Source organism: Stegostoma tigrinum, chromosome 27 (assembly GCF_030684315.1).
Source record: "Stegostoma tigrinum isolate sSteTig4 chromosome 27, sSteTig4.hap1, whole genome shotgun sequence".
Taxonomy (NCBI): domain Eukaryota; kingdom Metazoa; phylum Chordata; class Chondrichthyes; order Orectolobiformes; family Stegostomatidae; genus Stegostoma; species Stegostoma tigrinum.
The window spans coordinates 42,301,364-42,325,113 of NC_081380.1; the positions used below are offsets into that span (position 1 = coordinate 42,301,364).

The 23,750-nt window shown below is 44.3% G+C and overlaps 1 protein-coding gene across 3 annotated transcripts in view; it reads left to right on the forward strand.

Moving 5' to 3' along the window:
- The window catches only part of ypel2a (yippee-like 2a), a 52,490-nt gene that overhangs the window by 19,395 nt on the left and 9,345 nt on the right, over positions 1–23,750 (forward strand). For 2 of the 3 annotated variants that reach the window (XM_048556815.2, XM_059655404.1), the window contains exon 3: positions 20,447–20,490. In XM_048556815.2, coding sequence (XP_048412772.1) covers positions 20,447–20,490 — 44 coding nt within the window. Of the gene's footprint in view, positions 1–6,874; positions 7,557–20,446; positions 20,491–23,750 lie in introns of those variants that run through there. The other variant, XM_048556816.1, reaches the window with a different exon arrangement.

Consider the following 23,750-nt stretch of genomic DNA (forward strand, 5'->3'; position numbering starts at 1 on the left):
AATTCTCTTCTTCAGATGATGGTGGTGATTTGGAGATTTCCAGTTTGACTTTTTCTGTTGGGGAATGAAACAAAGTGGCTCAATTGATTAACTTGCAGATTAGCTGTGATCAGAAAAGCCTGGAGGGGCTGGATGGCTTACCACAAGTGCTATGTCTCTCAATTTGCTTAATCTCTCCTCCTTTTTTGACCTGTTAATAACCCAGTTTTTCCCTTTTTAAATTTTAGTTTCTCAACATTTTCATAAGCGGTCTCTCTTGATGTGTTTTCTTGGGGAATGGGGCAATCTTTCAATTCTTTGGAGCTAAATGCTTTTCTTGGCTGTTTCTTGAATTTTTTTGAAGAATTCAGTGTTTCATTCTGTAGCTCCTTGAAATATGTTTTTATGGCCAGAACAAAAAAGTTACAGCATAGAAAAAGATCATTCAGCCTGTGGGATCTCTGCACATTGGCTAATCTCACTCTCCTGCCATTCCCCAGATGGTCTGCAGGTCCTTTTCAAATAACTGTCCACTTTCAGTTTGCCCTTGAGGTACAATTGAATTATAGCCACTAGTTCAGATGTTGGAATACAGGGTCAATTTTGCACGCAAAGCTTAGAAAAAACTGCAATAAAGCAAATACTATCAATTATTCTGAGACCTCTTGTGATTTAGTAGTGTCTCTACCTCTGAGCCAGCTTTAAGCCCCACCTGCTGTAAAACGGCATGGTGGCACAGTGGTTAGCACAACTGCCTCAGTGTGAGGAACCTGGGTTTGATTCTAACCTCGGGTGTCACATTCTCCGTGCCTGCGTGGGTTTCCTGTAGGTGCTCTAGCTTCCTCCCATCGTCCAAACATGCATAAAGTAAGTGAATTAGCCATGGGAAACATAGGGTTATGGGGGTAGGATAAGGGCGTGGGTCTGGGTGGGATGCTGTTTGGATGGTTGGTGCAGACTAAATGGTCTGTTTCCACGTCTTGGGATTCTGTGATTTTAGAGATGTGTAGTAACACCTCTGAAGAAGCTGATTAGAACATGCCTGGTCTAGTGATACTGTGGTACTGCACTTGTGTTTAAGTGCCTGAAGTAGGACTTGAACCTGGAGCCCTTGAATGCTACCAACTGAGCTGCAAGTTTGGCAAGTTCTATTAAATGTTCTGTCAACTTCTGCATTCAGTCATTACATTTTTTTAAAAAAAGCTGGTTGCAGACTTGTGACCCAAAATAACCAGCTCACAATAAAACTGTTGTTGCTGTCACATTCTTTGGCAAGTCAAAGGTGGTTCTTGAGGATTTTACCAGTTTTACACGCCCAGCTTTGTCAGAAAATAAACACATGGATACACTGGGGTATCCAGTAATTGTGTCTTCTGACCTCTGCTCTATTAATAACTCAATAACAGCAGAATGTTGACAGAGATAATGGGAACTGCAGATGCTGGAGAATCCAAGATAACGAAGTGTGGAGCCGGATGAACACAACAGGCTAAGCAGCATCTCGGGAGCACAAAAGCTGACATTTCGGGCCTAGACCCTTCATCAGAAGGGTATGGGGAGAGGGTTCTGGAATAAATAGGGAGAGAGGGGGAGGCAGACCAAAGATGGAGAGAAAAGACAATAGGTGGAGAGGTAGGGAGGGGATAGGTCAGTCCAGGGAAGACGGACAGGTCAAGGAGGTGGGATGAGGTTAGTAGGTAGGAAATGGAGGTGCGGCTTGGGGTGGAAGGAAGGGATGGGAGAGGAGAAGAACAGGTTAGGGAGGCAGAGACAGGCTGGGCTGGTTTTGGGATGCGGTGGGGGAAGGGGAGATTTTGAAACTGGTGAAGTCCACTTTGATATCATTGGGCTGCAGGGTTCCCAAGCGGAATGAGTTGCTGTTCCTGCAACCTTTGGGTGGCATCCTCGTGGCACTGCAGGAGGCCCATGATGTACATGCCATCTGAAGAATGGGAGGGGGAGTTAAAATGGTTTGTGACTGGGAGGTGCAGTTGTTTGTTGTGAACCGAGCAGAGGTATTCTGCAAAGCGGTCCCCAAGCCTCCGCTTGGTTTCCCCAATGTAGAGGAAGCCACACCAGGTGCAATGGCAGATGTGCAGGTGATCCTCTGCTTGATATGGAAAGTCATCCTTGGGCCTGGGATGGGGGTGAGGGAGGAGGTGTGGGGCCAAGTGTAGCACTTCCTGCGGTTGCAGGGGAAGGTGCTGGGTGTGGTGGAGTTTGAAGGCAGTGTGGAGCGAACAAGGGAGTCACGGAGAGTGACTCCCTTGTGACTCTGGAAGGCAGACAAGGGTGGGGATGGAAAAATGTCTTGGGTGGTGGGGTCGGATTGTAGATGGTGGAAGTGACACATTGGAATGTTGACACATTGGTTAGTACTTGGCCTTTACTCTGTGTAGTTCTGGTTTTTATATTAGTCTCTGCCAGTGACAACCCACCTCCCTCAATCTTTCTATGTATAAATTTAAAAACTCAATTATTTCCCTTTTTTGTCTTCCTTCACTTACCTCCTGTTTGCTGATCCCTTATTACAATTCTTTGTTCCTAACCTCTGATTCTGGCACCACACCCAGTAACACAAAGGTATGTTTTCAGCATGGCAAGTTGCTAAACTGAAACTAGATCAGATTCTGGACACTGGGGGATACCTGAGGCCAAACTCTGCAAGCCTCTAGGTGACTGTCGATAGGAATGAAGAGTAAAAGCCAAATGCTGGAGAAACTGGGCAGGTCTGGCAGCATCACTGGACAAAGAGTTAATGTTTTGATTCTGATATGACTGTCCAGAAGAGTAAGAAACCAGATTACTCTTTGATCTATATGCCCCAAGCACTTTACAATTTTGTTTGCTTAGCTTTTGAACTTTAGTCAGTGTTGAGAGAAATAGGAAAGCCAATTTATGCACAACACGCTCCCAGTGTGATGGGCAGATTAGTAAGCACTCTGAAAAGCTAATAGAATGTTATGGTTTATTGCGAGGGGAATTGAATGAAAGAGTAGGGAGGTTATGCTTCAGTTATACAGGCATTGGTGAGACCCCATCTGGAATACTGTTTACAGTACTGCTCACTATCTAGAGAAGGCTATTAATGCACTGGAAGCAGTTGAGAGATTATATGGAATAAAAATTACTACAGTGCAAAAAGAGGTCATTAGGCCCATTGTGCTATGTTGCCTCTATTATGTAGTCTTAATATGCTAGATAAGGCTTCTTTACCAGACTACTATCTGAAATGAGTAGATTACCTCATAAGGAGAGGCTACACAGGCAAAGCCTGTATCCTCTGGAGTTTTGCAGAAACAGGTGAGCTAGTTGAAACAAAAGATCCTGAGGGTTTGCAGGGTTTAATCAATAGGGAGAGGCAGAATAGGCTGGGGCAATTTTTCTCTGGATGCATCAAAGGCTGATGGATGGCTTACAGAAGTTTATTAATTTGAGGGTCATGGATGGAGTAAGTAGACAAGGTCTTATCCTTGGGGTGGGGAGTCAAAAACTGGAAGGCATGGGTTCAAATTAAGAGGGGAAAAGATTTTTAAAAAGGACCCAGTGGGCAACTTTTTCACCCAGAGGGTGGTGCATGCATGGAATGTGCTGCCAGAGGAACTAGCAGAGGCTAGTTTGATTACAACATTTGAAAGACCATACAAATATGAAGGGTTTACAGGGAAATGGGCTAAAAGCTGGCAAATGGGAATAGATTTATCTGGGATATATAGTTGGCATGGATGCGTTGGACTGAAGGGCCTGATTCCGTGATGTTCATCTCTGACTCTATGGGTGAGTGTGGAAAGGCTGTTTCCTCTTGTGGGAGAATTACCAAGGAGCTAAAAGATTACCAGGAATATGTAGGAATGTAGAGCTGAGGTTAAATCGGATTAGTCATCTTGTTGGATAGTGGAGCAGGCTTGAAGTGCTCAGTGGCCTATTCCTGTTCCTTACTTGTGGATAATCAGTGTGATGTTGATTTGAGGGATAAATATTGACCTGGACGCCTGCACTACTTTGGAATACTGTTAAAGGGCGGCTTATTTTTAGTAGAGGGGCATATGGGGTCCTGATTTCATCGCTCCGTCTGAAAGATGGAACTTCCAATAGAGCATTAGTTGTACGTTACCGTGTTTACTCCTCAGCCCTGATTTTTGTGATCAAGCCTCAAGTAGGATCTGAGCCAACTTCTAGCCTCAGTTGCAAGTGCTACAGGCTGACCAAAAGTTAGTACCTTGGATTTGGGGCACTCAGACCAGTTTACCAAAGAGGATCGGAGCTCAAGGCAGACTATTACTAGAAAAGATCAGTTATTATCTGGTAAGACTTTCCCCTTTTTGAGTGTTACTGCTTGTCTTCTGTTTGTAAATGCACACACCTCCAAAGGAAAGGAAAACTGCAAAATCAAAAAGAAAAAAGCATGCAGGAGCAGATGAGAATAAATAGGAATTTATGGACTTTGTGAAAATAGAAATGCAGAGTGTTATTGAAATGGTGATGTATTGTGAATGCACAAAGGGATCTGGATGTCCTTGTGTACTAGTCGGTGGAAGCAATTAGAAGGCCATTTGAATGTTGTCCTCAATTGCAAGAGGTTTTGAGTTCAGAGGGATATCTTATTGTAGTTGTGAAGAGCCTTGTTAGGACCGAGCCTTCATTATTGTGTGCAGGCTTATCCCTTCTTAGGTAAGAAGACAACATTTACTGCATAAGGAGTGCAGCAAAGCTCCCTTCAGCTCATTCCTAGAATGGAAGGACTGTCCTATCAGGAGAGATTAGTCAATACAGCCCCAGCTGAACCAATGTTCAAAGAGAGGGTAATTGATTGAAGTATATAAAACTCTAGTAGGTCTGGACAATCTAAATGTTGGTTGTAGGATCTAGACCAGGGTTCATGGTCTCAGGATATTGAGTAGATCATATAGGACTGAGGTGAGGAAAGGTTTCTTCACTGTGGTAAATCTGTGGCAGTCTCTACGCCAGAAGCTGTGGAGCCTGGTCACTGAGTAATTTCTGCTTTTTTTGGATATTAGAAATATTTAGGTTGCGAAGGTATCAAAGGGTACAGGGAGAAATTGAGAATAGTGTTGAAATTCAGCCTCAAACACTATCATGTTGAATAATGGAGCAGGCCCAAAGGGCTGAACTGCCTACTTCTGCACCTAGTTTCCATGCATTTGTCTAACTAGATGTCAGAAAAAGAAACAACATTCTGAACTTGAAGGTGTTTGCCTTCATTCAAATGGAGGAGGTTAAGTGTTTGAGAAACTCTGGTAATATTGTAAATACATGCCTGTAGTTCCCCCTTCCTGAGGGTAAAGAAGTTCCAAACTAGAGGGCTTGAGTTATAAGGAGAGGCTGGATAGGAGGGATGTTTTTCCACTGGAGCCTTGGCGGTTGAAGTGATTAGAGGTTTACAAAATCATGAGGTGTGTAGATAAGGTGAATGGGAAAAGTCTTTCCCAAGGCTAGTGAAGCTCATAACTAGCGGGCTTGTTCTTAAGGTGAGAGGAGAAAGATTTAAAACTGACCTGAGGGACAACTTCAGACACTGAATTGTTCACGTGTGGAATGAACCGCCAGAGGATGTGGTAGATGCAGGTACAGTTACAACATTCAGTAAAAAAATTTGGATAGTTACATGAATAGAGGCTACGGGCTAGACGCAGGCAAGTGGGACTAGTTTAGTTTGGGAACCCCAGTCAGCATGGACAAGTTGGGCCCAAGGGTCGGTTTCCATTGTGTGCATGTATGTGTGCACATGCCCTGAAGTAGAGGTGCCAGTGTTGGGCTGGGGTGGACAAGGTCAGAAATTGCATGACATCTATGTCCTATCTGGCACTTTTGCCAGTTCCTTTATAAATTTGTCCTCAGGTTGATGACCCTTTTACGTGTCTCAGTGCCTGAAGTTGTCCCTGAGGTCTGTCTTAAAATCTGTGACTTCTCTTTATTGAGAGCTCTTCTAAAGAATCTCAAGTAGCTTTTACTGCATTGAGGTCCTTTACAGATGTAGCGGTCTTGTTGGAACATAAAATGTTTTCAGCATTGCACACAGCATTTGTCTTCCTCTCTGGATATAGTTTGGTCTCCGGTCTCTGTCCTTGAGCCAGTGTGTATTTAAGAATACACTATTCAAAAACACTGTCCACGTCTCCATTCATTGTGCACCTTTTTTTTAGAAAAAGTAATTTGGAGGTGATGGTGGAGGAATGACTAATGGAAATATTTGACCTTTTGGGGGTTTTTGGGCTACAGAAGGAGTAAAATCTTCTCTGTTCAGACAATCCTGTGCAAAATTAAAATGGGATGTCGGACCCCCAGAACATGTACTTCTGATTTGACTTGGATTCAGGGCAAACAAAAAATGGAAAAAGTACTGTGGGATTGGGAGAGACACAGACAGCGCAGACTAGGTTTGCTGTCAAACTCTCATGTGAGGATAATGCAGCCTCTGTTTATACAAGCAGCCCTAACTGCTATTGTAAACTTTCTCCTTTTGGAGAGTATATAGTAGGAACACATGCAGCAAGTCCAGTCTGGTGCATAAGCTCAACTCAAACCTCCCAAATTCTTTGCCTTCAAGACATGTTCACCTGTCATGCAGTGTCTTGCAGGCTCATCCCTGCCTTCCCTTTTGCTACATTTAGATCAGAACACAACCATGGGTGATGAAGGGGAGAAGTAGGTAGCTTCAGGACTCAGATTCCCATCTGGAAGGAGAACACATGTTTGCAGAGACACACCCTTACTGTCCCTCGGGCATACGCTAATGGTCTTTGTTATCAGGGACCATCTGTAAACTTCCCCAGGAGAAGGTTTGAGGTGGGGAGGAGAAGGAAAGGTCAGACCTTTTTAAGGAGCATGAGTTTGAATCATTATTTGTTTTTCCTTCTCTTAATCTTGTACTCAGCAACCCTTCTGTTCAGCGTTGGAGCATCGTTGCCTGAACACAACATTGGAGAGAGCTTTCAAAAGAAACATTGCTGCCCTGCCTACAAAGGGCGCTAGTGCATTTTTAAAGAGGATGATTGTGAAAGGCCTTGTGACTGAAAAGAAAGGACACTTCTTTGACTTACAGCGTGTGCCCAGAGCGAAGTGGAGAGCCAGGATTAAAATCTGCTGTAAATGCAACTACTGATGGAGCCTAAACTCCACTATATGCAACTCAGACCAAAAACAAAGTAGTTATGCTTTTGCAGCTGTATGCAAATCTCATGTTGTAGTTCAGTGAATCCCACCCCCTTCCCCCTCCTGTTTGTATGTATTATGCCTATGGATAGGCAGCCATGCTGAAATTGTGTAAAAACTCCCTCAGTACTGCTGGCAAGAGTGTGAGCCTGTCTGTGCACCAGTGGAGTGGAGCTTGAACCTGCAACTTTCTGGCTCTGAGGTACCACTGCTACTAACTGAACTACTTCTGACTTTTGATTTTGAAAATGTACTTTATTCATTAAATTACTTTGTATATGCATACGTGGTCACTAAAGCAATTTGGTTTTATACAGTAGTGTATGAAGAAACAAACATTGGAATTTGACTCTCAGGCAAATAAACCAAAGGCATTTCTTACTTAATAAAATTATATTTACATATATTTGAGGCATTGGCAGATAATTGAATGGGCTCCCATTTAACTTTGGCAGAAAGACCTTAGACAGTGATCTTTCCCCGCTGTGCCTCAGCAGCAGCTGCTTCTGACATGTCACATCTTTCCCTAAAGGCCTTCAGCAAAACATTCAGCCACCATAGGGTTAACTCTGCACAGGCTGGTGCAGTTATTTGTCCCTTTTAGTCTGAGTCTGTGGAAGATTGTACTTGGTGACACGGTGTGCAGTGCAACAGGGGCTTATTTATCTAATTTGTGTGTATGATGATTTGTACATCAGTCTGCTGATATTGCAGATTTTGATTCTTGTTGTAGTCGGCGTGGTGCCCTAACCCTGAACCGATTTTTATCATCACATTGGTGTTGTGACCACTTGGCCCGGTGAGTCTGTGCTGGCTTTCTGTAGAGCAATCCAGTAAAAGCCATTTCCCTTGATCAATCTCCTTAGCCATCACTGACACCTTGCCCTTGTACAGTGAAGCTGTTTAAACTCATCAGTGAAAATGACCCTCTGGCCTGTGTGTCTCAGCATTAAACAGCCACATGCTGTGTACTAGCTGGGTGACACTCTGATCTGACTGTTCCTGTTAAACATGTGCCCTGGTCCTGTTCAGATTAGGAAAATAGGAGCTGGAATAGGCAATTCAGCCATCAAACCTGTTCTATCGTTTTACCCACACTATACCTAGAACCTCTTACACCATTGATCAAAAATGTGTTAACTCCTACTTTAAATTTACTTTCATTTGTTTAGCTGTGAACTTGTGATTTGGCTACTGATTTTTTTTTTTGCTTAGCTATTGCTTCGTTGGCTATCTTTGTAGTCCAGTTTGTTTGAGAATCTACTGGAAGCTGGGGGGAGTCCTGGTCAATCCAGTCTATTGACCCATTAAACGTGTCTATTTAAAATAGATGATTCGTGCTCGCAGGGAGTTGTTGGACCCTGCCAGTTTTCACGCTCCACTTGAGCTGAGTACACTGGCAAATCCTACATGCCCTTCCAGGCATTGTCTTGCACGCTTTAGAAAGCTGTGCAGTCGAGGAAAAAAATTCTTGCAGCACCAACAAGACTCTGCTTTTAGGTTGTGCCTTTGAGGTAGCAGAGCACCCCAAGATGTTTTCTGGGAGAATTATCACGCAAAATTCAGCACCAAGTGGCACAGAGATATTAGTTGGGGTGATCTGAAGCCTGGATAAAGAGATTTGACAAAGTGCCTTAAAGGTGAGAGGAATGAAAGAAGTTGTGGCATCTATTCCAGAATACTAAAGCTTCGGGCCTAGCAAGCTGAAAACACAATCACCAGTGATGGGGGTGGTTAACATTGTGGATGGGCAAGGGGGTATATTTATAGGAAGCTTCATCTTAGATGGAGGATCTTGAGTTGGAGAGACAAGTGTAGAAGTTTGAACAGCAATGCTGGGTCAGTTGACTCCCAGTAAGGACATCAAGTGATCACTGAATGAGGTTTGGTGTAAGTTAAGGAAATGGTGGTAATGTCACTGGATGAGTGATCCAGAACACCAGGCTATGCATTAGGGCAGGTTCAAATCTGGAAACCTTGTTTCTGTATCACCCTTGCTCTCATCGATTGCTGCAGAATCCTGTCTGGTTCACCAGTTTTCTTTAACTGCCCTACATTTGACTCTAGACCCATGTCAACCTCGATGGGTTAAATGCAGGAAGGATGATCCCAATGGTGGGGGAGTACAAAACCAGGGATCATAATTTAAGGATGAAAAATATACATTTTTAGGACTGAGATGAAGAGAAATTTCTTAGAGTAGTAAGCCTGTGGAATTCACTACCATAAAGTGATTGAGGTTAAGACCAAAATATGGTGTTTTCAAGGAGGAGGCAGAAGTCTTGTGGCTAAAGGATCAGGAAATATGATAGGAGGAGAACAGGTACTGAGCCCGATCATAACGAATGGCAGAGCAGGCTCAATGGGTCAAATAGCCTATGTCTGCTCCTTTCTTCTTTGTATCTATGCTAAATGACCTTAGCAACAGGATGTTGCTGGCTGTGGAAGGTTTGAATTATAAAGAGAGGCTGGAATCTTCATCCCTGGGGCTAAGGAGGTTGTGAGAGAATCTGAGAGGTTTATAGAATCGTGAGGGGTATAGATTGGTTTAATGGTAAGTGTCTTTTCCCTAGGATTGTGGATTTCAAGACTAGGAGGCATATTTTAAGGTGAGAGGGCAGAGATTTTTTTTAAACAAAAAAGGCATGAGGGGCAAATGTGTGTGGAATGAACTTTCTGAGCAAGTGGTAGATGTGGGCACAGTTGCAATGTTAAGACACCAGTACATGAATAGGAAAGATTTGGAGGGATATGGGCTAGGGAAAGTAGGACTAGCTTAATTTGGGATTTATGTTTGGCATGGACCAACTGGACTAAAGGGTCGGCTTCTGTGTTGCATGACTGAATGTAAGTCACTCAGTTCTAGGGCAGTTAGGGATGGATACCAAATGCTGGCATTACCAGTAACACCTCTATCCAAACAAAAGTGAGCAGAAGATGTTTGAATGAGTATTCTAGATTTTAAGGTGGGAGGATTGTCAGAATAGCAATGTAATAGTCTGGTCCAGAGGTAACAAGAGACTGCCCATCTCTACCTGGCATGCCCAATGTCATGTAAATGAAGGCAGGTTGCCTCCAAGGAAGAGAACACTTAGAGGTAAATGAGGGGACTACTGAGGTGGATGCCAAGATCATCTTGTGGATAGGTACAGATCCACTGTGATTGGACGCTGAGTTCAAACAGATTCATTGAGTGGATTGGCTTTGTTGTTGTGATAGGATGTTTAAAATAGATTGACCTCCATTGGTTACATTCAGACTGTGCTGAGGAAACCTCCGATTTGTGTCTTGGAGATTATTAGGAAATAATTGTACACTTTGTACAATTATAAACTGGTGAATTTGCCCCATAATTTCAAGTTTTAAACACTTGAAGGATCAGAGAATCCCTACAGTGTTGGGGTGGGCCATTTGGCCCATTTGAGTCCGCACTAACCCTCCAAACAGCATACCACCCAGACTCATGCCCTTGCCTTACCCCTGTAACCCTGCATGTCCCGTGGCTAATCCACCTAGCTTGGCCTGCACAGCCCTGGACACAGAGGGGAAATTTAGCATGTTTGATCCACTTAACCTGCATGTCTTTGAACTGTTGGAGGAAACCGGAGCACCCAGAGGAAAAGAATGTAGACAATGGGAGAATTCAAGCCTTGGGCAGTTGCACGTTGAATACAGGTCCCTGGTGCTGTGAGGCTAACCACTGAGTCACCCTGCTGCCTGGATATGAGAAAATAGAATACTTTCTCCATGTAATGGTCTGTCTTTTTTTCAATTGATATATTTGGATAAACCTCATGACTAACAATAGTCAGAATTCAGAAGGCACACTTGTTCTTTATGAACTATTGTATTAAAGCGGTCATGACTATGTGAAATGTTGTTTTAGTGAGAATGTCTCGGCTGCTGGTGGTAATGCCCAGTCTCAACCCATTTCTGTTCAGTTAAAGTGCAGCGTCGCTTGTGCCTACTATGAATTGTATCTTGGCAGTCCCTTTATCCTACTTTCAGTAAAACGCATTAAACTAGAGAAATGGGTGCCAATCCTTTAAAGAGGCACTGGATTAAACTATTTCCTTTTATACTATTTGATCAATTAAATCAATGAATCCAAATTATAATCTGACAGGCCTTTCAAAAGGACCGCACCAAAGTTTGATTTTTGTTGAGTGATGATGCACCCTGTCCCCTGCAGTACCTGTCAGCCGTGGCCTGGTGTGGGTAACCAAGCTGCGACACTCCAGAGCTTGAAATTGCTCTGTGTAATAACAAAAACAACTTGTATTTTTATAGCACCTTGGGCTATTTTACTGTTTGTTTCAAGCAAAACTTGACATCAAGCCTATAAAGATGTATAAGGACAAGTGCTGATTTTTCTTTTTGTGTGGACCTAATAAAGTAGGGGGGGGAGAAAAAACAGTGGAGGAGAGGTGGTTTGGGCAGGGTGTGTAGGTCCCAGGAAATTGAAGGCACAACAAAAGACCCAGGAGGCGATGTAGAGCCAGGTTTACCCACTGAGTTATGATAATCTCAAACACAGGGTCAGTCTGGTTCGTCATAGCAGGTTCGTGAAAAACTTTCAAAAGGGAATGGGTCATGCACTTCAAGTTTACAGGGACACAGCGGGGTTAGGTGTTCAGGGAGAAGAGGAATTCATCCCTTCACTGAGCTCATACTAGTGCATGTGGGAGTTGGGATGTCACATAACAGCAGTTGTACAGGATGTTGGTGAAGCCACTTTTGTGAAGTACTGCGTACAGGTCTGGTCACCACCCCCTGCTCCCCCCCCCCCCCCAAAAAAAATTGGAGAGATTCATAAAAGCTTTACAAGGATGTTGCCAGCACAGGAGGGTTTGGATTATCGGGAAAGGGTGGATAGGCTTGGACTTTTTTTTTCAGTGAAGCATAGGAGGAGTTGAGGGGTCTATTGAAGTTTATAAAATCATGAGCAGCATAGATAAGGTAAATAGCAAAGGTCTTTTCTCTAGGGTAGGAGGTTCAAAACTAGAGGGCATATTTTTAAGGTGATAGGAGAAAGATTTAAAAGGGACCTGAGAAGCAACTTTTTCACAGTAGTCATACATGGAATGAACTGTCAGAGGAAGTGGTGATTGCAGGCACAGTTAAAACATTTGAGCAAGTACAGTTAAAACATTTGAACAGGCACTTGAATTGGAAAGCTTTGGAGAAAATATGGGTCAAACTCAGATAAGTGGCACTAGTTTAGTTTGGGAAACTTGCTTGGCATGGACAACTCGGACCGAAGGCACTGATTCTATGTTGTAGACTCCTTTGATGAAAACCATAAAACAGTGAAGCATTTGTGATTAGAGGAGAAGGGGATTCATCAACATCGAAAGATTTGCAATGTGATGAAGGAAGGGGATTTTTCTCTTTTTCAGTGTGTTTATTGAGGGAGTGTGTTCACGCAGATGAACTGTTGCTAATTGTCAATCCTTTGCTGAACAGTCACAGCCATGGAGGCAACATCTCACCGTAGCTACTCATGATGAGCATGACTGCAGAATCCAACTTGAATTAAAAGCCACACTGTGGACTGACTGTGTCCTTCATGTAGTCTAGCGTGGATAGGCAGGAAGGGGCTGCCTCTTGCCAACATGTCAGCATGGTATAGGAAAAGGACGTAATAATATGACTGCAATTGCAGGGCTTGGAAACCTGTCCACACCCCTTCCGTCTCAATGTAACATCACCATGCGCTAATTTATCTCTCAGGCCTCTCTGCCATCGTTAACTGCTCTGTCCAGAAACCCCAGGAGAAAATCACTGACCTCACCTCCCGGTCGTGTAATGTGTGTGTGTGAGAGAGAGAGAGAGAGAGAGAGAGCGCGATTGCCACCCCCAACCTGGAGTCACTAGGGATTAAGGAACAATTTTACAAGGCACCACAAAAATAGAGGCCGTGAAAGGAAAGTAAAACTTGTGTCTTTGAGAAATAATTCTTTGTGCACTTGTATTGCTTATTTTAAAACTAGTAGGCTTGTGGAATAAATGCTGTTGGGCTGATGGTGTTAAATCATCCAATCACATAATAAAGAAGCTGTTTCTGTTTCTGTCATTGATGGAAGGTGAGAGGTCACAGGGACGTCCCAGGTGACCACTGGTGAGAGTGTAAAGAAGCAGCATAATAAAACCTGCAGGAATGTAGTCTGAAATGATTTGAGAGGGTAGATGCAGAAAGGTTGTTTCGTTTTGTGAGAGAGTTTAGGACCAGAGGGTATAATCCCAAAATAAGGATTCACATGTTTGAGACAGACAAGGAGGAATTTCTTCTCTGAGGGTCGTGAGTCTTAAATTTGTTTTACCACAAAGGGCTGTTACTGCTGGGTCATGAAGTATATTCAAGGCTGATAGATTTTTAATCAGTAAGGAAATGAAGGATTAATGAGGAAAGTGGAGTTGAGGATTATGAGATCAGCCGTGATCTCATTGAATAGGAGAAAAGACTCATTGGGCTGAATGGCCTAAGTCCACTTCTGAAGGGAACAGCATCGTGGTGGGGGCAGGGGGGGGTGGAACACTTCAAACCAGTGTCTGTAGGAAAACAACACATACGGACCAAATACTGAACTACAGGAGCAACTATCCTAACACCCACAAACGAAGCTGCATTAGAACATTATTCCAACGAGCCACCACACACTGCAGCACAGAGGAACTACGCAGAGCAGAAGAAAATCACCTATATAGCATATTCAAAAAGAACAGGTACCTAATGAACACAGTCCGCTGATTCCTCAGCAACAAACCCAAACAAACAGACGAAACAGGCCCAGGAACCATAACCACTCTTCCCCTACATCAATGACTGCCAGACTACTCGGACCTCTTGGCTTCAGGGTAGCCCACAAACCCACCAACACACTAAAACAGCAGCTAATGAACTTAAAAGACCCTCTACAGACAACAAGCAAAACGAACGTCATCTACAAAATACCTTGCAAGAACTGTGACAAACACTACATTGGACAAACTGGCAGAAAGCTAGCCACCAGGATACATGAACATCAACTAGCCACAAAACGACATGACCCACTATCACTCGTATCCTTACATACAGATGAGGAAGGACACCACTTTGATCGGGACAACACGTCCATCCTAGGACAAGCCAAACACAGACACGCACGAGAATTCTTAGAAGCATAGCATTCCAACCGGAACTCCATCAACAAACACATTGATTTGGAGCCAATCTACCATCCTCTGAGAAAAAGAACAGGAAATGACATCACCAAGCCAAGGAAACCTGACCAGATAAATAGAAAGCGGGACATAACACCAGCGCTTCATTGGAGGCTCACTGATGATGTTACCTAGAATGGTGACAAAACGTCTGAAAACGAACCTTGCAGCTCAGCGAGCAAACTCACAACCATCATGCCGTGTGACTGCGGTGGTTCAAGGAGAAGGTGGTTCACTACCCCTTCTTGAAGGCATCGGGAATGAGCAGTAGACCGTGTAGACACACCACCTTGGCAGGCTGTGTAATGCATTCCGGCCTGTGTATCAGATCTGCACTAGGAACAGACTGGCCTCCATGTCAGTTGTGACTTGGTGTATGATGCTTTGACTCCCGTCAAAAGGCTGTGGGTTTCGGTCCCACCCAAGGTCATAACCTAGACTGACAGCCCAATGAAATAGTTGGGGAGTGCTGCACTGCTGGAGCTGCCATCATCCTGGTGAAGACAGAACAGGCCTCCTCTGTGTTCTTGGATGGGTCTTAACTATCTCATGGCCCCATTCAGGGAAGAATAGGGGAGTTGTGGACCCACCCCACAGTCCTCCTGCCCAACCAATACCTCTGCCAGTTTCTCAAAAGCAGATGATCCTGTCATAGGTATTTACGGAATCAACCTGTGTACAATTTGGCTGATACATTTCTTAAATTACAAGAATCTTATACTTCAAAATATCATTGATTACGCAATGTACTGTGATGTTCTGGGGTGCAACTCTTGAGAGTACTCTAGTGGCAGATTCAACTGAGGTCTTCAAAAGGGAATTGGGTTATTAATTGGACAGAAAACAGGCCTTACAGGGAGACGGTTGAGGGTCTGGGACTAGCTTTGTTCCGATTCTAGAAAGCCAGCAGAGTCTCTCTCACTGTCTCTCTCTAACCTCTCCCTCAGTGTCTCTGTACTCTGTCCTCCCCTCTCTTCTGCACCCCCTTACCTTTCTCTATCTCTCTCTCTTCTCCTCCCTCCCCCCCCCTCTCCCCCCTCTCTCTCTCTCTCGCCCTCTTTCTATCTCTCTCTCTCTCACACTCTCTCTCTCCCCCCTTCTCTCGCCCTCTCTGTCTCTCTAACCCTCTTTCTCTCTCACTAACCCTCTTTCTCTCTCTCTCTCTCTTTCTCTCTCTCTCTCTTTCTTTCTCTCTCTCTCTCTCGCTCTCTCTCTCTCTCTCTCTCTCTCTTCCTCTTCCTTTCTCTCTCTCTCTCTCTCTCTCGCTCTCTGTCTCTCACTCGCTCTATCTCTCTCTGTCTCTCCCTCTCTCTCTCTAACCCTCTTTCTCTCTCTCTCTCTCTCTCTCTCACACACACACTCTCTCACACTCTCTCTCTGTTGACCCCGCCTCCTCTACGCCCCTCTCTCTTTTCTCTCTCAACCCCTGTCTCTCTAGCCCTCGCTCCCTCTCTCTTGACCCCCGGTCTCTCGACCCGCCTCTCTCTCCCTCCATCTGAGTCCCTCTCTCGACGCCCCCCCCCACTCGATCCCCTCTCTCTCTAACCCCCACTGTCTTTTTGCCTCTCTCTCTCTCTCTCTAGCCAACCCCCTCTCTTTCTGCACTCTATAATGTTCAATGAGGTTTTTTTTTGTCTGTCTGAAAAAGAACCTTGTTTAAAACAAAGTGTGTGTTGGGGAGGATTGGGGTGTGGGAAGTTATCTGGGTGTGCCCCACTGCTGGAGGTTAAAGTAATGTTTTTGACAGTTGTGGGGAGGAGGTGCACCATGTGCTGGCAGTTGGAGCCTGTTTGGAGAGAGAAGGCTGAGTTACTGCACTGCAGTGTTCCACTGCACTGCCAGAGAGAGAAGTTGGCAGCAATCACAATAGCTTTTAATAGTCCTGGAAAACCAGCCAACATTCTCTCAATGCCACCGTAGACGAAGGGCTGATCCTCGCCCCACTTAGCAACTTCATTTTCTGGTTTGAAATGCCTTTTCTTTACATGATACATGTCAGATTATTCAAATACAAACCAGGTTACAGATGCCCAACAGGAATCAATTAAAAAAAACCTTTTGCCTGATCAGAACTAGCAATTGCATCCACAACAACAATTTGTGTTTCCCTAGCGCTTTTGACAAGGCCTTTAACAGGAGTGCAACTGGGCAAAATTTGACACTGAACCATGTGAGGGGGAGAAAAAAAACAGGTCAGATAACTAGTTCATTGATCAAAGTAAGCAGCAGTTTAAAGGAAGAGACGGATTTTTAGGCAAAGGATTCCAGAGTTTAGGGCCCAGGCAACTGAAGGCACAGCCATGAAGGAAGTCAAATGAGCAAGAATTAGAGCAGTGCAAGATCCTGGGGAGGGGTGTGGGGCTGGAAGTGGGCCCTAACAGGGCAGAGGCTGGGGACGGATTTGAAAAGAAGGATGAAATTGGAGTGCATGTGGTGTTGTTTGGGGAAGAGGAGGAGCAGTTTGGATGTATGAGAGTGAGCTGGCATGCATTACTAGGGGTTAACTGTTCAGACGGAGCTGGTTACAGGAAAGAGCGAAGAAGAGTAAAGATGACAAGCCAGAAATCATTTACGAAGTCACGTCTGTGGGGGAATCATGAGATGAATTCTTAACTCAGTAACAGCCAAGCGTGCTCTGTGTGAGCATATTTGTCTGGGAACTCAGTTAGACAAGAGACCTCTTTGGCGCAAGTACTTGGTTTTTTTTTGACTGAGACTCCAAACCAAAATGCATGACATTTTTCTATCTTAAGAGCTCAGCCCCACGGTGAACTGCAGAGCGCACATTGAAAACTCATGGCCTTGGGGAGAAGCAGGGTGTTCAAATGGTAAATGCATTCTTTGAATTTCCAGGCCATTGGGTCCATCTGGTTTGTGCTGGGGATTCTGCTGTACACTGACCACACTCCTCCTGCATGACTTCTTCATCCATCCCAGCAGATCCTTTCTCCCCCTTGCCATTATCCAGCTTCCCCTTAAATGAATCTTTGTTACTTGTCTGAACTAACCTTTGTGGGCCACATGTAGTGCATTATCCAACATTTTCCAGCCCCTGCTTTCTTTCAACAGCTCCTTAAGTGAGAGAAGCTGTTCAGGCATTTCACTAAAATAGCATCAGTGCCTGTGGTAATCCCTGTGGTAGAACAAGCAGGATTTGTGGAAAAATTGCAGTTGGGTTTAGTGAGAGAGAGAGAGAGAGACTGAGCATGTAGAAGGCAAAGAGGTTGTTTTTCTTCCACACTTGTGAATGAATCGTGTCAGAAGTACTTCTAAAAACGTGTGCACAGTTTGTTTTTCTTTTTAATGTTACAGTTCCCTCTTGGTTTCCACCAAATCACTTTTTAGCTGCATGCAATGTGAAAGCAGAGGTCAGATGGCCAGTACCATCAAGGGTCGGAGAGGGAGATCAACATCTTTCCAGAGATAGTAGGAACTGCCAATGCTGGAGAATCTGAGATAACGAGGTATCGAGCTGGATGAACACAGCAGACCGAGCAGCATCAGAGGAGCAAGAAAGCTGATGTTTCAGGTCTGGACCCTTCTTCAGAAATGAAGGGTCCAGACCTGAAACGTCAGCTTTCTTGCTCCTCTGATGCTGCTCAGTCTGCTGTGTTCATCCAGCTGTACACCTTGTATTCTCAACATCTTTCCAGTGGCTTTTGACACCCCCCTGAAAAAAGGTGTGGTTCAGTGTCAGAAGCTTATTGCAACCAACGATTATACCCATAAGAGCAAGGAGGTTTTGAGGAAATATTATGTTCACCTAGAGGGTTGTGGGGTTTGGAATACACTGCCTGGAAGGGTAGTTGAGGCAGGTAACCTCACAACCTTTTAAAAAGTACTTGGATGAGAACTTGAAATGTCATAATGTACCAAGCACCTTACTAAGAGCTGAAATAAACTCTGCTGTCTGTATTCAGAAAAACCCCCATCTTTTCAGTGGAGAGCTCTTGAGATGTTCCCTGGCAACAGCCATTGAAATAGTTTTTGAATTCTATTGTGGAAGGAAATTGTCATGGGATTTTGGGTTCCTGCTTTAGCATATTGGAAGGAGCTGGGGTTTGCATTTGTTTAATTTCCCTATTTTCTCTACCCAGTATCGCCCCACAGGAGTCGAGAGGATGTGTTGCAGTTGGACATCTCTCTCACCTATTCTCAGTCTAGTGAGTGTAGATTTTGGGTAACGCTGAACCATTTGAGCACAGAAGACCATTTGGCCCATTGTGCTTGTTCCAGCTCTACTGAAGAACTATTAGTTGCAATCCTGAACATCCTTTCACCATTACGTTGCAAGTACATCTCCAGTTCCCTTTAGATAGCTTCTACTGAACTTCATTCCATGGCCCTTCACGCATTCCAGGTGACAGCAAGTTGCGAACAGTTGTTTAATCTTAATCCAGTCATTAAACCTACAAGTAGTGGAAGATATGAAGTTTAGAATGAAACAATTTAATAGAAAAAGTACTGTACAGGTGGTGTGTACTTACAATGCAATTGATCTCAAGTAGATCATTTCGAAGGACAGCGTTGAGAAAGCTGTTTCAGAGTTGCAGTATGCCGTGAGCCCAACTTTGTCAAAGAACCACAGCAACTCCTCCACCCCTCACTGAAACTCAGGTGAGGTGACAGAACTGTGAACGTAACTAGTTACTCACTGTGCTGTTTCAATGTAGGAGTCATAGATTGGTTTAAAGTCACTAAAGTTAAACCATGGTTTTGGATCACTGTAGCAGTCAGTCGCACTAGAACAGGACTAGTTTTGTTTTAGTTTTGTTCTCCCCTAAGGATAGTAGTAAAGAGGGTCTTTTTTGGCAGTGGTACTGCGGGGGAAGTGTGGGGGGGCGAGAGAGGGAGAGAATCACAATATATCTCCATTGGGAGTATGAGGCAACCTTGGTGTGATATTCCTGTCTGTCAGCCCTGCTGCGATGGAAAGTCTCAATGGGTGAGCACTGGCATTTGCTGTGATCAGAATAATCTTTCTCTTGCCCCCTCCAAGGTGCAGAGGGAAGCACCGTGACTCCAGTGGGGGCAGCACCAGCTCCAACACATCTGCTGTCATGGTGGGGTGGGCAGTGAGCTGTGAGAAATGGGCACACAAAGACCACCCACAGCTTTGGCATCTCCCTGAAAGCTCTGACCTGAGATGGTGGTAACACTCTGAGATAAAATGTCTTTGTGTTTGATTCACACTGCAGAGACCCAAGCCCTGTGCTGCTCTCCTTGCTGTTTCTGCAGTGTTGTCTGTCTGGGAGGTTAAACCAAAAACCCTGTCTGCCCTCTCGGCGAGGGGAGTGAGGAGCCTTGTATCTGACAGCAAGAATTTGCTGAGAAGCATTCTGCCTGGTGTCGTGGTCAATGATTATTCCTAAGTGCAATGATCTGTTTGTGGTATCTTGTCCTTGCAAATTGACTTCCACCTGGCCCTCCATAAACCAGCGACTATAATTTAAAAAGTGCTTTGTTGGTCTTGTACTTTATGATGTCCTGAGGTTGTGAAAGATGATGTAAGACTGCACGATCTTCCTTTAATGGTTCTATTCCATACGTGTGTGGTTTAGTGTTTGTGGGTGATTTTGTGTGTGTGTTAGTTTTTTTATTTCAAAAATATACTTTATTCATAAAAGATATCTTTATATATGCACTGTCGCAGAGGCAGTTTGGTTCTGTACAGTAGCATATCAGGGAAACAAACAAACATTGGAATTTGACTATCCAAACAAACCAAAGGCATCTCTAACTTGAACCAGACTATATTTACATGCATTTGAGGGTAAAGGAGGGTCCAAGAACTGAATGGACTCCCATTTAATTTCAGCAGGAAAACCTCAAAGAATGGTCTTTTTACGCACTGCGTCTTGGTGGCAGCTGCCCCAAACATTAGTGTATCCCTCGGCATGCAGTCCTGAATCTTGGAATGTGCCAGTCTGCAACACTCATTCAGGATCAACTCCTTGTTCTGGAGCACCAGCAATTCTCGAACAGACCAAAGAGCGTCTTTCACCGAGTTGATGGTCCCCCAGGCACGGTGGGTGTTAGTGTATGTGTGCGTGAGGCTTGGCATTGATTTGTTCTCTTGTTTCCTTTTCAGTCTTTTCAAGGGAGCCAAGGTCGTGCTTACCTGTTCAACTCAGTGTGAGTATCACAGGACAAAGCCAGATCAGGTAGCTCCTTTCTTCCTCCCTAGCCTGTCCAGGTTAAAAAAAGCCTCCATTCCCAATCCCTCCCATTCCCTGTCACTCTCTACAATATCTGCCCAGTCCTTTCCTCCTGTTTCTTTTCTTTGTTGACTGCTCATTGGGTACAGTACCACACTTAAGAAGTACCTCATTGATTGCAACGGTCATGAAAGTGCAACTCCTCCCTTTGTATGGCACTACTGAAACCAGCTGTTTCACCAATTTGACCGTGCGCCCTTCCTATTCCATGTTACACTGATGGACTGCTCAAGACAGATTAATAGCCTACCTAATAAAAAGAAAAAGTGCTGGGGAAAGCCAGCAGGTTTGACAGCGTTTGTGGAGAGAGAAACAGTTAACATTTTCAGTCTAATCTGATGCTCCCAGATTTACTGAATTTCTCTAGCAATTCCTGTTTTTATATCACATCTCCGGCATACATCGTACTTTACTTTAATTTTAGTTTGTTACGTAGATCTGTACATCCCATCTTCTTATCCTCTTGTCCAGTCTCACTGTTTAGAGTGATAGAGTCAAACAGCTTCGAAGCAGACCCTTTGGCCCAAACTGGTCCATCCTGACCACAATGTCCACTCAGCTAGTTCCAATTGCCCGCATTTGGTCTCTATCCCTCTTAAATGCTTTCCATCCATGTAACTATCCAAATGTTTTTTGAATGTTGCTGTTGTACCTACCTCAACCACTTCCTCTGGCAGCCCATTCCATTTACACACCACTCTCTGCATGAAGAAGTTGCCCCTCAAGTCCTTCTTAAATCTTGCCCCTCTCACCTTAAACCTATGTCCTCTAGTTTTCAATTCTCCATCATTGGGAAAAAGACTATATGCATTCAACCTATCTATGTCCCTTATGATTTTATACACTTCAGTAAGGTCATCCCTCATTCTCCCTTGTTCCAAGGAATATAGTTCTATCCTGGGCAACCTCTCCCTGTAACTCAGGCCTACTAGTCCTGGCATCATCCTCATAAATATTCCTGGCAAACTTTGCAGTTTAACAATGTCTTTCTATAACAGAATGACCAAAACTGTACACAATAGTCCAAGTGCAGCCTCACCAACAACTTACACAACTGTAACATATCGTCCCAACTCCCTTACTCAGTGCCTCGATCGATGAAGGCCAGAATGCTAAATGCCTTCTTCACCACCGTGTCCGCCTGTGACACCACTTTCAACTAACTATGTACTTGTATTCCTAGGTCCCTCTGTCCCACAACACTCCTCAGGGCCTTACCATTTACTGTAGAAGTCCTTCCTTAGTTTGCCTATCCAAACTGCAACACCTCACACTTATTGAATACATTTGCCAATCCTCAGCCCACCTCCCCATCTGATCAAGATCCCTGTGTAATTTTTGATAACCTTCCTCGCCATCAGTGATACCTCCTAATTTTGCATCATCCACAAACGTACTAATCATGCCTTGTACATCCACATCATTTATATAAATAAGAAATAACAAAGGTACCAGCACCGACTCCTGTGGCACGCCACTAGTCGCAGGCCTCCAGTCCAAGAAATAACCTTCAGCCATCACGCTTGCTTCTTATCGTCCAGCCAATTTTGAATCCAATTAGCTAGCTCTCCCTGGATCCCACGCAACCTAACTTCATGACTAGCCTGCCATTTGGGACCTTGACAAAGGCTTTATTAAAGTCCTTTCAGACCATAAGACATAGGAGTGGAAGTAAGGCCATTTGGCCCATCAAGTCCACTCCGCCATTTAAATCATGGCTGATGGGCATTTCAACTCCACTTCCCTGCACTCTCCCCGTAGCCCTTGATTCCTTCTGTGATCAAGAATTTGTCGATCTCTGCCTTGAAGGTATCCAGCGTCCCGGCTTCCATTGCACTCCATGGCAATGAATTCCACAAGCCCACCACTCTCTGGCTGAAGAAATGTCGTCTCATTTCCATTTTAAATTTACCCCCTGTAATTTTAAGGCTGTGCCCACATGTCCTAGTCTCCCACCTAAAGGAAACAACTTCCTAGCGTCCACCCCTTCTAAACCATACATTATCTTGTAAGTTTCTATTAGATCACCCCTCAACCTTCTAAACTCTAATGAGTACAATCCCAGGATCCTCAACCGTTCATCATACGTTAAACCTACCATTCCAGGGATCATCCGTGTGAATCTCCGCTGGACACACCCCAGGGCTAGTGTGTCCTTCCTGAGGTGTGGGGCCCAAAATTGGACACAGTATTCTAAATGGGGCCTAACTAGAGCTTTATAAAGCCTCAGAAGCACATCTTTTACAGAAGCTGCTTTTATATTCCAACCCTCTTGAGATAAACGACAACATTACATTCGCCTTCTTAATTACGGACTCTACCTGCAAGTTAACCTTTAGAGAATCCTGGACCAACACTCCCAGATCCCTTCGTACTTCTGCTTTGCAAATTTTCTCACCATTTAGAAAATAGTCCATGCCAGTATTCTTTTTTCCAAAGTGCAAAACCTCACATTTACTCACATGGAATTTCATCAGCCATTTCCTGGACCACTCTGCTAAACTGTCTAAATCTTTCTGCAGCTTCCCCACCTCTTCAGTACTACCTGCCTGTCCACCTATCTTTGTATCATTGGCAAACTTCGCCAAAATGCCCCCAGTCCCTACATTGTTAATGTATAACATCCAGACAACATCCACTGCCCAACCTCCATCTATCCTCTTGGATACCTCTTCAAAAAATTCTAAAGGATTTGTCAAACATGACTTCCCACACATAAATCCATGCTGACTAACCTTAATCAGACCTTGGCTATTCAAATGTTGCTTGATCCTGACCCTCCGTATCCTCTCCAATAACTTGTCTACCACTGATGTCAGGCTCACTGGCCTTTGGTTCCCTGTGAGTCAGATCAGTGGAGGATTCAGTAAAAACCTGGTCTGGATTATCCGTTACCACCATATTCCTGGACATACTTCAAGCTGAAGGCTACAACTGTCTTAATGAGAGGCCATATTGTAGCACAGCAGTATCCCTGCCTGATTATCTAAACTCAATTCCATTTACTGGACATGTGGATATTGCTGGTAAGCCCAGCATTTAATACCCATCCCTAATTGCCCTGTAGAGAGTTGTCAAGTTGATTTCTTGAACCACTGCAGCCCATGGGCTGTAGGTGCACCCACATTCCTGTAATGGGAGGAGTTCCAGGATGATTTTGACCCAGTGACAATGAAG